Source organism: Delphinapterus leucas, chromosome 2 (assembly GCF_059928025.1).
Source record: "Delphinapterus leucas isolate spDelLeu-1000000601 "Yukka" chromosome 2, BTC_Dleu_Yukka2, whole genome shotgun sequence".
NCBI lineage: Eukaryota > Metazoa > Chordata > Mammalia > Artiodactyla > Monodontidae > Delphinapterus > Delphinapterus leucas.
The window spans coordinates 34,909,235-34,923,864 of NC_143130.1; the positions used below are offsets into that span (position 1 = coordinate 34,909,235).

Consider the following 14,630-nt stretch of genomic DNA (forward strand, 5'->3'; position numbering starts at 1 on the left):
CATATTCATTTGTGTACCGTCTATGACTGCTTCCACGGGACAAAGGCAGAGCTAAGTGCTTGCAACCAGAGACCTCACGGCCTGAAAAGTCTCAAACATTTACTGTCTGGGACTTCACAGGAAAAGCTTGCCCAGCTCTGTGCTAGAGATGGTCGCTTAAGTGACAACTCTTAACATTATGTGAAACAAGCCTTGGAAGAAGTACTCAGGCATATCCTGTCAGAGGAAAGGCACTTTCCACCTGCAATGGTACGGTGCCCTCAGAGCTTGGGAGGCCTGCTCAGCAGCACTGAGGACCAACAACCTTCCCCCAGAATGTGTCTGCCACAGTCAGGTCAAAAGATTCCTTTCTCACCAATGAGCCGCAGCACTCAGCAGAAGTGAAGCTGAAATCCAGGCCTAACTGCTCTGCTCCCCATTCTCCATCATAAAAAAGCAAAATTAAGCACAAATCTGTGAATGAACTCTGTGGGGCTAGATTAGAGTCTGAGACATCGGTATAAACTCAGGTATATCTTAATATATACAAAGATGGAGAGGTAAAGAAACAAAGGGAGGTGTGTGTATACATGGCTTATGTGCATGTGTTCATTTTCTACTCTGTCTCCTGAAAACGCCTCCAGTAACAAACCACATTCGGCACTCAGATCTTGGTATTTAAATACCATTCTCCAATAAAATGAACCAGGACTCACTGGAGAAATGTTTGACTCCAGGGCTGGGGCAGAGGAAAGACATATTGAATCTGGAGCTTCTGATAGTTCCAGAATGCCAGAAAGTAGGGAAGGGAAAAAGAGAGGGGGGAATGGGGGTGGGGGAGAGAGAGAGAGACAGAGAGAGAGGAGAACATTTCAAAAGGATAGAGGAGCCAAGATGAAAGAATTCATCATCCATCAGTAAAGACGGAGAAACTGTCACAGGCTGGAGACTAGGGAGACATGGTGTCCTGGCAGGGGCGCTAAAATAATGGCCATTAGTGAAAAAACTAGGGAAATGTCAATCAAACTTGCAGCTTAGTTAACAGTACTGTTAGTTTCTTAGTTCAGCTAAATTTATCGAGGTTATAAGATATTAACATTAGGGGAAGCTGGGTGAAGAGTATGTGTTAACTATCTGTGCCCTTTTACAAATCCAAGTTTATTTAAAAATAAAACTACTAAAGAAAAGAAGATGGACAAGAAATATATGAAACAACAGCAACAACAGTAAAATAGGGACCCACTGGGTTATGGTCTTTGAAGGAAAACTGTTACATAGCTTTCTTAGTGGACAGTGGAAATGGGCCTGTGGGATAGAAAGAAGTAGGGTGGGATGGAGGGAAAGAAGAAAAGGAGGGCATTTCCGGGGAGATGCTGAACTGGGACTTCTTATTATCATAATAAGCATGTAATAAAATAAGCACCAAGTTAACCTGGCTTGAGTTTTAGTTGACGACACTAAATTTTGTTCACATGGAACCACTCTCTAAAATACATGGATCATGCAGCACGGCTCTCTGCTCACACTTTATAAAACAAGCGGAAGCCCTGGGTAGGAACTGTCCTCAGCTACTGCCAGGCACGAACTGCAGTCCTGTGGGCCGGGAAACCAGCTCACAGGCGGGAGAGAAACAGGGGATTCAGAGCGCCTCTTCCCAGAGGGGACAGATGCAGAAACAGAAGAGCGCCCAGGCGGTTCTTGCTACATTTTAAATTAGTGACCTTGAGGAGGAAACTTAGAACTGAAGCTTCAAAGCTCCCAGAGACTGTCCTCCTGGGCTTTTCCGGCAGGAGGGCGGTGTGCTGCCAGCCATGTGGGAGGACCCTCAGCACCGGGCACTTGCCAGCACACCACGGGCAGGAAGCGACAGGAGCCGCACGAAAGAAAAAGCAGGAAGCGAGCTTCAGTGCAGGGTAAGCAAAAAGCACCAGAGAAAAAACTGTCTAAACTAGAAGATGATGGGCCAAGACGTTCTACTATAACCTGGGAAGGAATCAACAAATCATCAAAGTTTGTTTTCTCAAGACCCTTTCATCTGTAAAGATAAATAAGAAAGGAAATATAATTAAAATTAATAAGTCTCTAAATGGTATAGCTAGGGAAGTTTTTAACTCCCTGAGAACCAAAAATTATGTCACGTTATCTTTCATAATACCTTACACATTTAGAAAGTCAATACGTGTTTGATGAATTAAAATAATTTTTCCCATAAATTTTAGCTTGAAAAATAGTTTAAGACAAAGCCTCACTGTACACAGTAGCTAATTAACCTACGGAATGTGCAGAGGCCCAAGGCATAGCTCAGTCTGTGGCTTTACATTCAGTGAGTGACCATCCCAGACAGCCTGGGACTGGGGATTCCTGGCGTGCAGGACTTCCAACATTAAAGCCAGGGTAGTCCAAGTGTCACCTGAGCTGCAGCGAACTTCAGGAATTAAAGTGGACTAACAGTTACTAAGGGAAGCTGAAGCTCTGTACAAGATGAGCACAAGACATCGGAGGCCGCTCCTGGTACTCACAGGGTCACGCATGATACAAAAAAGCACGGAATCAAGTACCACGTCCAGTAAGAGCTACCCACGATGGGGGCTGGAGGAAGGTCAGCAGTGCAGACCTCAGGAAGAGACCAGAGGAAAATCTTGAAGGCAGATGAGGGTTAAGACAGAGAGAACACATGATCACAAAAACAAAGGCCTGAATAAGGAAAAAGGCATCTGGGTCTGAGTGAAGGAGATATCAACATTGGGAAACAGTGCAGAGGTCAGCAAGGTGAGTGTCAGCAAACTACAGAGGTTACAGACTTTGGATTTTATTTTTGGTTTAAGCAGGATTTTCCTTAAGGGGGTTCACGAAGAGTTTCTGAGCAGGAGCTGCAAGGTCAGGAGTAAGGAGGTGACCTGAGGTCCTGTAACAGGCGCTGGAGGAATGGACAGCTCCAAACCCTCAGAAGAAGGTTGTCCAGGCGAGGCACAGATCCAATGCTAAGACACCGCAGTTGGTTAAACCGTTCATCGTTCCAAGGAGCAGTTACAAGGCTTTCTGTCTTTCAAAAGCTGGGTATCTAAGAGTTAAAATACTACGAAATTCAGTCTACAAGGATCTCTAAAGCCTATCTACAAAAAACCAAACCAAAACAAAAAACACCTGAAAGAGACAGTCTGCTTTAAGGGATTCACAATCTAGTTGAGGAAATAAGACGTACAGTGAGGTAGAGGACAGTAGAACATAAATGGTCCAAACAGTGAACATGTAAAAAAAAAAAAAAAGCAATAAACAAGACAGCTGCCCAACAATGGCTATTTTCATTTTCTGGATGGCCCTAGGTCCTATCCTTTTCTGATCTGATTACAAAAGACTGGGACAATCAGTGCATTCATTATCGATCTACTAGTTAATCTCCTAATGGAAGTGCTGCTGGCACTGCAGATGGAAGAGGGAGGGCCGAGCCGACCCTCGCCTGTGCACAGAGGCTGAGTCTTAGCGGGCACCACAGGGCAGAGCACAAGTCCTCTCCCGACCGCCAGGCCCTCCCCAAATGCGGCTCAGGTGCCCTTCCTCCGAGCCTGCACAACCTCGGCTCTCCTCCACTGAAGCACTTGCCAGTGAACTGAGACTCAGGGCAGGAGCCCTCTTCTTCGGCTGCCCCCCTCTACCAAGCAGTACGGAATGAGCAGTCAGTACCCACTCAACCATCAACTCAGGCCGTGGCCACAGCACTTCAGGCCGTCCCCCTCCCACCCCACAGATCCCTAAAATGATCACGTCCCAGGGACCTCCCTGGTGGTCCACCGGGTAAGACTCTGCGCTCCCAATGCAGGGGACCCGAGTTCAGTCCCTGGTCGGGGAACTAGATCCCGTGTACATGTCGCAATGAAGATACTGTGTGCCGCAACTGAGACCTGGTGCAGCCAAAATAAATAAATAAATATTAAAAAAAAAAAAATCATGTCCCAGAGAGAGGAGAGAGAAAGCCCACTGAGCCCCACTTGCTGCAAATCTCATCCCCTCACGACAAAGCCGTTGGCATTCCACCAGCCTCTGCTCAGCTCGGCCAGAGACAGGAAGTCCACTGACTCCCGAGACATTCCATTTTCTGGCAGCTGAAATCGTTTGAAAGTTGCTTGTCAAGCTGGGTCAAATCTGTCTGCTGTGGAAAGGGCAGAGCCGAGGACAGAGCTCTTTTTACCTCACCTAGAGCACTCCCTCTAGGACGACATCCAACCCACCGGCTATCCAATCCCAAAGCATAAATCTGGACCCTGGTGTCAGCACAGTCAGGCAGGCCCTGCTGCTTAGTGGTTAAAGACACAGTCTGGGAGTCAGGCTCCTAATCCTGGCTCTGCCCTTGCTTGCTGGGCAACACTGGGCAAGTTACTTAACCTCTATGACTTGTATAGTTTTCTCACCTGTCAAAGGAAGATAAACTGGTACCTTCCTGACAGGGCTGTCATGAGGAGTAACCTGTAAGCTATATCATATATTAGTTAAGGATCTTAGTTGAAAGTGTAAGAAACATGCCTGGAACTAGCTTGGCAAAAAGAAATATTCTGTGGCTCTGGTGTCAGCTGGACTTCAAGGAAAATGGGACCATCAGAACTCTCCCTCGGTGTTCTGCCTCTGCCGCTCTCAACACGTGACGTCATTCTTTTGGACAAGTCTGCTGGTGCTTCAGCCACGGATGGCGCTATGGAAAAGGATCTCTTTCCTCAGTACCAATCTGAAAACATCCAGAGGCAAACCTGTGCTCACGCTAGCAGTCTGGGGGTGGGTTATCATCTTTGCTGGCCACACGAGAACCCCGGGCTGGGTGGAGATGGGGAAGGAGAATTTGTCAGAAGAGAGAGGGTGCATTTCTCAGAAGATGGTGGAAAGACTCCAGGCAGATAAAACAACTGATGTTCTCTGTGTGAGTGTTCATTAAATTGTACCTATAATATTACAATAATTTCATGGAGTGATTTCCAGTTCAGATTCCACAAAACAGGTATACTACAAAAATAATTCAGGGAACCTACACAAGAGCTAACTTAAAAACTTTTTTAAAGTCACAGCTACTAATAGAAGAACATATCTACACCAAAGAAGCTGGAAGGACATAATCTCAGAATTTAAAGCAAATCAATTTAGCTTTATGGAAAAAACCTGCATTTTTCTTAATTTTCTCAATTTGACCAAGGGCTGATAAAAACTTCATCCAGATCTGATGTCAGCCAGGCCATGACTAGAATCTGGGAACCACTGGTCCAGGTCACAGTCTTCTGCCTTGTCCACAGGCAGCATGGAGCTTGCCCCAGCCCTGCTGCAATTCAAGCCCACTCCTCCTCCAGCACCTTCCCAGCTAGCATGAAGCCAGGAACCCAGGAGGTGCTCACAGACTCAGTGAACGGACCCACCAGCCCAGCAGCTACCCAAGCAGACACAAGCTAGTGTGGCAACACCTGTTCTCACAAACATATGCTGGAACACACGCACACACAGTTTAGAATTCATACTCTCCCTCTTTTCAAAAGGACTGGGGTGATTTTACACACACAACACAAACGTCAAAGAATGAGATTCAGGTAATGACGGGAAGATGAAGAGAAAGCCTAGGCAAAGGCCAGGTGCTTTGACAGAGCGCTGTATTTCAGTTCTAGGCTCAGGTACAATTTTCTTGAGAAGTGTGGCTTTGGGAGAGAGCAAGACACATGGCATAAAGTAAGAGTCTTCCCCTTCCTCCTAAACCTGAGAGTTGGTCTGTTTGTCTGTGTATGTGCGCACGCACGCATGGCTACGGGAACAATTTAAGCAGGTGGTCTGAGGGGTCCTTTCACTGTCATTCACTCAACCAACATCTCGATGCACTATGCTGGACACTGGGTACCACAAAACTGAATTAGATACAATCTCCATCTCAAGGAGTTTCATGAACCAGGCAAGCTGAATATTACTAACATAAACCACAATCTAAATTAAATTCCTAGTCAATTTCTTCTGTTTTCTTTGTTTAATAAAAGCTGAAGATCATTTTAAATTCAGCCTCGCTAAGTTCAACAGAGCACTTGGTAACTGCAAATAAACAATTGATTTTGTGTTTCAATTTTCATCTGCTTATTGAATTAAAAGTTCAAACTTTGGGCAACTGAAGTAGGATATCCTTGAACCCAAGGCATTTTGCCAAAGCATAACATCCAACACTATACCTCTGAACAATTACTTCCTTGTTTCGCGTGTCTGTGCAAAGCCGCAGGTGACTTGGCCAAGTTTTCTCTTGGTTTCTGACTATAATGAAGGCCAGAACTATATTATGAAGCCCTCTTAGGCAAAGCCCTAGTGCAGTCCAGGTCTTATAGATCACCAATGCTTCAGTTACTCTCCACTTGTTTTCCAGATTTCACAGGCTGAAAAGGGAGCAACAGAGGTTCTGGCGGGAGTTGGTGAGGTTAGAGGTGAAGCAGGGCACAGAGACCATGACGGGGGGGTCGGACAGAAAGAACGGGAAGAGCATGGGAAGACCAGGATGGGAAGTTAAGAACAGAAGGGGTGGGGAAGGAGGGCAAAGACACACTAATTTAGCATTGACTAAATGTTCTGTGAGGAATAGGTTAGGTGCAAACAGAATGCTGGGGGCCAAAGCCATCACGTATGCACACACAGAGCCAATGAAGAAAAGCTACCACGGGTCAGGGGATCCAGACTTAGCTATGATTTCTAAGACAAGTAAACCACTGACAGTCAGGAAATGGGTTTACAACTTCCCCAGAAAATGTTGACTTTTTAACAGAAAGGTAAGTTTTTAGTTAATTCTATAGAAAAGATAATCCCTCAATGTAAGTTCTTTGAGCTTACTGATATTTGTAACAATTTCACAAGCAAAGCTTAAATATAGAAGTTAACTAAAGAAAATCAAGCACTATCATTTGTAGCTAAGACCATGTGGTTTATTAGTGTCAAATCAAATCAAATATCAGAAGGGGGGAATCAAAAAGAACAGGGCCTGTTCAGGGTAAAAGGACCCAAAGTTCAATAGCTCACAGGCATTCATTCAGGAAGAGCACTGTTTGCCGCTGGGTTGTTTAAATGCCTGGAGTGACTAAGACCAAAACAGAGCACACACAGGGAGCAAAGGTTACTTATTAATTCTATTGTTCACTTCCAGGACAAGTACAAAGGATTATTTAGTACATACTGTTTGGCTAAAAAGCATTAACAAAATAAAGGGAAAATAGTTATAACTAACTCCCCAAATAAAGTTTAAAACAATTTTAAGAGTTAACATCTATAATAGGGAACCATAGGTTTATGTTTTAAATGTTTGTTCCTACTTAATATTTAAAATTTTAAAGCACAAAATTTTAAGTTACCCTATTTGTTCAATTACTACCTATAGAGTTCTAATCATTTTATCAGATTTAGCATTAAGTAACAACTGAGATTTTAAAATATTGATATTAGTCACACAAACTGGTATTTGATTATATTTCATGTTTAAAACAGGCTTTCCTGGCTACTTTCCCTAATAATCAGATTAAACAACTGACTTCCTAGCTGTTGTATAATTATTATACAACTCAAAATACCAATCAAATAAATGCATTATACGCTTTAAAACTAATCTCCGATTTACCATCAATTCCTACCTCTACCTCTAAGGTCTTCTAACGTCAATTTTGTTCTAAACCAGTGCTTCTCCACAGGGGGAAAATTTTGCCCCTAGGGTTCCCCCCACCCCCTAACAAAAGGGTTTGGCAATGTCTGGAGACATTCTGGTTCCCACAAGTAGGAGGTAGAGGAGGTGGTGCTCCTGGCATCTAGCGGGTAGAGGCCAGGGATGCTGCTAAACATCCTGCAATGCACAGGACAACCCTACAACAAAGAATTATCAGGCCCAAAACGTCTATAGTGTCTCTGTTGGGAAGCCCTATTCTAAATTGAAACAAGATTTGCAAACACAGCTGACACCTTCAAAAAACAATTGCCAAGTAAGTAATTCAAAGTTCACTAAGCTTTGTTATTGGTATAGAGACCCAGACATAATAAAAGTCGCTTTTTATACTATTGAAATGTGATCTGATTATTAACCATGAATGCACGAAATTGCAGATGGACAAGAAGGGCAAAAAGTCCTTTCACCACCTAAGCAATTCATGATCGCTTTAAAAAAGAACATTTCAGGAGACGAAAAGGAAATAAGGTAGTGGTATTCTTGACAGTTTTCTACGATGCTTAAGTTTTCAAGGACAAACACCAATTAATCATTACTTTTTGTTGCTGTCCTTTAGTTCTAACCAATCCTTTTTTTTCCATCCTCAGTCGTTAGATTTTTAAGTGGCTAAAGTTTAAAGTAAATGAGGAAAGTTAACCACATGGTACTAGCTGGTGGAATAATCTTAGGCCAAAACACATTACTAAAGTATCTGTTAGAACACTCATGTTTACCTGGCAAAAGAACAGGCTCCAGTTTTTTAATCTTCGGTTCTGAATTAATATTATCGTCAGTCTGAAATACATTAGAAAAACAAATCAAAATCAAAACTTTTTTCCCGCCTGATAAAAGCAAATTTTATTTTCCAGGTGATGACACAGGCGACAGACACGTATTCCCCCCACTTAAATTCTTACACATTTTTACCGAACTCTTGTAAGGATCTGCTCGTGATGGAATTGAGAGTCTGGCCATAAAAATACTACAACCGCCAGTGCCGCTTCCAGGTGTTCACATTTACGACAGGTAAGTAACCCCTTCCACTAAGCGCCCACAGGCGATGCGATCCTGCCGGCGGTCACGACGGAGACCGTCGCCAGGCGAAGGGCTAAATAAATTCCAACTCCGATCGCTCCCTGGAGTCCCGTCTCGGAGCCGAGAACGGCTGCGGCGGAGTTTTGCAAGTTTCCACCGAGCCGGCGGGGTTCCCGGGAAGGCGGATTCCCCGCGCCGGGGTCCGGGGGACGGGGCAGTCTCCTGGGCCTGCCCGCGCTCGGCTCCCCGGAAACGCGAGGAGAGGGCGCCGCGGGGAGACGGCTGTTTACCTGGGGCGGCGGCAGGAGGTAGGACCTGAACGTGGGTCTGGGCGGCTTGAGCGAGAACATGGTGCCGCCGCCTGCTCGGCTCGGCCCGTCCCGGTCGGGGCCCGGGATCCGCCTCCCGACGCCCGCTGGCTGAGAGTTCCCCGTGCGGCCGCCCGGGCTCGGTCTGCGGCCAGCCGGGCCGGGCGGGCTGACGGGCGTGGACACGGCTGAGCGCCCGCCCGAGCGGGGAGGAGCCCGGGCCCATCCCCGGAAGGGGCCCGGCGTGCCGCCCCGCCCCGAGAGACGGAGCGCGCAGGCCGGCGGCCGGCCGCTGCCGGCCTCTAGGCCGCGCGGGAGTCGGAACGCGAGGCTGGCGCCTGGCGCCGCTGCCCGGCCCTCAGCGAGAGCGCCGGGGGGGAGCGGGGCGCGGGAGCCATCTTGAAAGGCCGGTTCGGGCGGGTGGGGTGGGAGCACTGCTATGGCGGCCGGCAGGGTCCACAGCGGTCCGCGGGGACGTACGGCGGCCCGCGGGGGTCAGAGGAGCCGCGGGAGGCGGCCCGAGGGGGGGGGGGGTCACAGCGGCCAGCAGGGAATTACGGCGGCCGGCGGGGGGCATAGGGGTCGCGGGAGGCGGCCCCGGCTTTCGCTCAAGCTTCCGTGCCGGCTGCCCCGCCGTCCCCCTGTCCCCGGGACAAACCCCTTGACGCTGCTCGCTAGTCCTCCAGCTCGCGCGACTAGTGTCGTTTTCCTTCTTCGGGAGGAGCCCGGGGCGGGGGAAGGGGACCCTGGAACCCTGGGCTCAGCCGGTCACGCTGTCTACGGCCAGCGTGTGAGGGACGGGCACCGGGAAGGCGGCCCGGGGCAGCCGGCAGTGACTGGGATCAGGCGGTCAGCGCGGTGCCTTCAAGGTCGACACTGGGGGAGATTTTTCTCCCATCACACGGTTGTCTGTGCGGAAAGCTTTGAGACTGGGGTGTCCTGCTGCTGAATTCCACGGGATGCTGAGGCTATTGACGGAGGACGTTGCCAGGCAACCCGGACTCCTCCATTTACTTTAACTTCTACCCTCTTTATTAAACTTTAATGTGGAAAAAGATATTAAGCAAATTACCTTCCTTTCTTTTCGTGCCTATCCTCACGTGTAAAAATACCAGTGAGCAGATAAATGATCAAAAGCCCAGCAAGAGTCAGACCTTAGTGGTGTGGACCGAATAGGCTATGGACCGAATAATCTGCCCGTTAATTGCAAAGAACCGGCGAATTTCAGCATATCAAGCGCAGGGCATTTCTGAACTCTTTAGCATGTTTCCCAACTGGAGCAGCCTTTGGTAAGGGGGCTAGTGATGTTTCATTTTGGTAAATCTATTAGTTGAGACTAGATTTTTCTTATGCTTTGAAGAATAAATCCCTAATCCAGCATATTATAATTAATGTCACAGGGAAGCTCCAATGTGGCCATATGAATCACAGTCATACTGACAAGTGTTGCTAATGGAAACACTAAAGGATTTAAACAAAGATTCAAAAGGTACGTTTTTTTGGAAAATAATTTATCCTGGATCCAGAACCCCACTGATCGTTCTGGTTAACTTGAGTGCCATATGATTCCATTTTGACCGGAAACCACAATCATACTTTAAAATGTTAAGCCCATTGAGTTATAGATGCTAAAGATAGTGTTGTGCACATACATTTAACACCTTTTTATGAATAGTCCGTGTTTTCTCTACATTAAATGGATTAAAAAAAAAAAACTCATAGAAAAAGATCAGATTTGTGGTTACCAGAGGCAGGGCATGGGAGGAAGGGGAATTGGAGGAAGGTGGTCAAAAGGTGCAAATTTCCAGTTAGGCGATAAGTACTAGGGATATAATGTACAACATGATAAATATGATTAACACTGCTGTCTGTTTTATAGGAAAGTTAAGAGAGTAAATCCTAAGCGGTTTTTTCTTTCTTTCTCTTTTTATTGTATTTGCATGAGATGATGAATGCCCACTAAACTTATTGCGGTAATCATTCCACAATATATGCAAGTCAAACCATTAGACTGTACACCTTAAGCTGTATTTATACAGTGACGTACATCAATTACATCGCAATAAAACTAGACAAAAAATTTTTTTCCACAAATACTCTTCAAGGAATATGTGGATCTTTATACTGAAACGACTTACTATAATTTGGCTTTTGCTATACAGGTTTTCTTAGGATCTACAACTCTAATAAGTGACCATACAGTCGAAAAGTGGAAAAACTCTGATTTCCAGATTTGTCCTGACTTACCCTGAATTTTAGGGCCTTTTCAGATATGTAATTGTATCAGTCTGCTTGGGTTGCCATAAGAAAATACCACAAACTAGGTGGCATAAATAACGGAAATTTATTTCTCACAGTTCTGGAGGCTGGGAAGTCCAAGGTCAAGTATAGGCAAGATGGAATTCTGGTGGGAGCTCTCTGCCTGGCTCGCAGACAGTGGAGAGAGCTGAGGGAGGAGGGTTGGTGGTGGACGGGTGCAGGGTATTAGAGAGAGCACACCCTGGTGTTTCTTCTTATAGAGGCATTAATCCTGTTGGATTAGGACCCCACCACTTATGACCTCATTTAATTAATTACCTCCTAAAAGCCCTACCTCCAAATACAGTCACATTGGGGGTCAGGGCTTCAACGTTTGAATTTTGGGAGAATAAATGCAGTTCCTAGCACTAGTCCTGATATCCTTGATACTCTGTACATTTGAAATAGCTGACTGTCTCCTTCTTTGGTTCTGATGTCAGTATTTTGTCCCCTATTTTTCTGACTCTGTTTCCAGTATTGGTTCTTCTATCACGGGGGATAGTGGCATTCTGTACAGATCATTTCCTTTTCCCCGTGAAGAGGAAAAAAAGAGCTAACATTTCTTGAATATCTATTAGGTGCTAGGTAATTAATATATTCATTAAGTCAGTTACCAAATTTGTATTGATTGCTAACCCTGTGCTAAAAACGACTTGGGTCACTAAGAAGACAAAGTTTCTACTTTCCTGGCACTTTCACTCCGGGTGGAAGGATATAAAAAATTAATATATAACAAGTGCCATGAGGAAAAACAAATGGGAAGGAGATGAGGGTTTTGTTTTTCGATGGGGGATGGGGTGTGGTCAGGGAAGGCCTTTCTGATAAGATGACGTTTGAGCAGAGACGGAAGGAGGTGAGGGAGCAAGCCAGGCGGAGATCAGGAGGAAGAGGGGTTAGCCGTGCAAATGCCCTGAGGTGCGAACCTGCCTGGTGTGTTCAGAGCAGCCTAATCTACTGGAAGAAGAGGTCAGAGAAAAAGAAGCCAGACCACATAGGGCCTGAAAATTGAGAAGCTTCTGCAACATTTTGAGCTGAGAATGATGTGATCTGACATTTAAAAATAATCACTCCCCCTGCTGTAGAGGTACAGCATGGTAGAAGCAGTGAGACTGAAATGGAGCAGGACCCTACTATGGTCTATGCACTCCATGCCTTCAGCCCACCTTTTGTCTGCAGGAAAACTTCAGTCAAAGAATAAATTCTATCAGAGAAGTGAGAAAATGGAGAAGCAAAGGAAAACAATCAAACAGGACAAAATAGTAATAGTTTAGTCATTAAGCAAAGTCAAAGACCTTTAGTTCCTCCTCAAGGGCTATGGATAATATTCTGAGCCATATCCTGTGAGCTGTCTTATAGCTACTGAAACCCACACCAGGTGGAAGAAGTTAACTACATGATGACCAGGCTGTAGCCATGACATAAGCTGCCACAATTCTGAGAGCTGCCCCCAGAGAAATGGGAACAAACCAACCCTGGAACTAAAGATTAACTGTACTGAAAGCCATCAAGATGACGCTGACCAGACCACCCCATAACCAATTTCAAGATGACTGTCAGAGCTGCCTGTGCTGTTTCTACATGTAGTCCCCTCCTTCGGCTTTTATAGCTCTCACCCCCACAGTGGGGGGGGAGTGGTCGGCCTTTGAACAGGAGTCTGCCCTCTCCCTCAGCCCCTGGTTGCTGGCCTCTGAAATCAAGCAAACTTTCCACCAACTTGCCCCCTTATTAGCTTTAGAGCAATGAGCAGCCAGACCCTACTTTCAGTAAAAAGACTAGTTGGGGGCTATCAGAAGAGTCCAGATAAAAGAAGGTGATGGTGGTAGCAGTGGGAAAGGTAGTGTACAGTGGTTCAGTATCATGTCTACAAAACTATACCATTGCCTGAGTATATGGTCCTGGAAGATGACTATTAAGTCATTAAAAAAATCTGTTTCTTGAGGGGGAATTCTGGGAAGATGACAACAGCAGCATAATTATTCAGTCTCCCCATGAAAATAGAGAAAGGAACTATAAAGCAAAACCAGAGGCCCATGGACAACATTAACCACAAATCTAAATGGAATGGTATCCCTATGATTTCCAAAATATAGGCAAGTAGGAGCAAACCATAGTACTTACAAGACCTTTGTTATATCAGCAAAGGGAATCAATGAGGCATCTGAAGAATCCCCAAATAGCCAGAAGGTATTTACTGGCCCACCCAGTCAAGTTGAGAAGAGCAGGTGAAGTAGAAAGTGGTGTTTGAGAGTGCAAGGGCTCCTGGTGAGGTCTGAGGGGTGCAAAAATATTGCTGTAGGAACTCTTGAAACTGACCTACCATGGCTTCCTTCAAGGAAAGGGACCCACACTGAAGACAAACTGCTTGGCATGGGAGCAAAATTGAGCCAAGGAGAGACAAAGGAAAGAGAGGGTCCAGGTAAAGACAGAGGATCAGGAAATCTCTGAAAGTAAGCTGACTTTACAAAATTTTAATGCTAGACTGTAAAAATAAAAAAGGTTCTCTTGAGACTTCCCTGCTGGTCCAGTGGTTAAGACTCCAAGCTCCCAATGTAGGGGGCACAGGTTCGATCCCTGGTTGGGGTACTAAGATCCTGCATGCCGCATGGCGCAGCCGAAAAATAAAAGGTTCTCTGCAAAGTTAGAAAAACTATCCTGACAACTGCCTCCTTCAAAAGGTTTGAGAAAACCAATCTCACATAAAAATAACCAAGGGAAAGTATGGAAGTCAAATCCTATAGAAAACTATTGTAATGAAAAAGAGAAGAACTGAATAGCACTCCTGTAGACAGTAAAAGCACATCAGAAAAACATGCCCTCAATGCAGATCAGAACCAACGCCCAGCATTTCAAAGAGCTAAAAGACACAAAGAAAATGATAGGAGACGTGAATGAATTATGTAAATCAGAATTAGGAATATTTGGAATTAAATGAACAAATTCAGAAGAGAATTAGAAATAAGAGAAAGAATTATTTCAGAAATGAAGACTAAACCAAAAGAAACCCAAGGGTGAATAAACACAATTTGTTATGCCTTAAGAGAAGCAGAAGATGAAAAGGAGAAAAAATTTTCAAAAATCAATAGAGATTAAAAAAGATTAGTGAGAAAGTGGCAAATATTGAGGATAAGCAAAGGAGATCCAGCCCTTGAAGAAACAATAAGAGCCTTTGTGGAAAAAGCAGGGGAGGAGATAAGGAGACAGAAGAGATACTGCAAACTATATTCAAGAGAACTTCCTTGAAATTAAAAAAAAAAAGAGCTTTGAAACTATGCATTGAGAGAACACACTGCAGGTGAGAACGTCAATCCAGAATTACCAACACTAAG

At 45.3% G+C, this 14,630-nt stretch overlaps 1 protein-coding gene across 1 annotated transcript in view; it reads right to left on the reverse strand.

The window, feature by feature from the left end:
- Window positions 1-9,419, reverse strand: part of MTMR10 (myotubularin related protein 10) — a 44,667-nt gene extending 35,248 nt beyond the window's left edge. Inside the window, exons 1-2 of the mRNA XM_022554643.3 lie at window positions 8,989-9,419; window positions 8,398-8,458 (exon numbers count right to left, since the gene is read on the reverse strand). Of these exons, the coding sequence (XP_022410351.1) occupies window positions 8,398-8,458; window positions 8,989-9,048 (121 nt within the window). The 5' untranslated portion in view covers window positions 9,049-9,419. The remainder of the gene's footprint in view (window positions 1-8,397; window positions 8,459-8,988) is intronic.
- Between the last annotated feature and the right edge of the window lie 5,211 nt (window positions 9,420-14,630).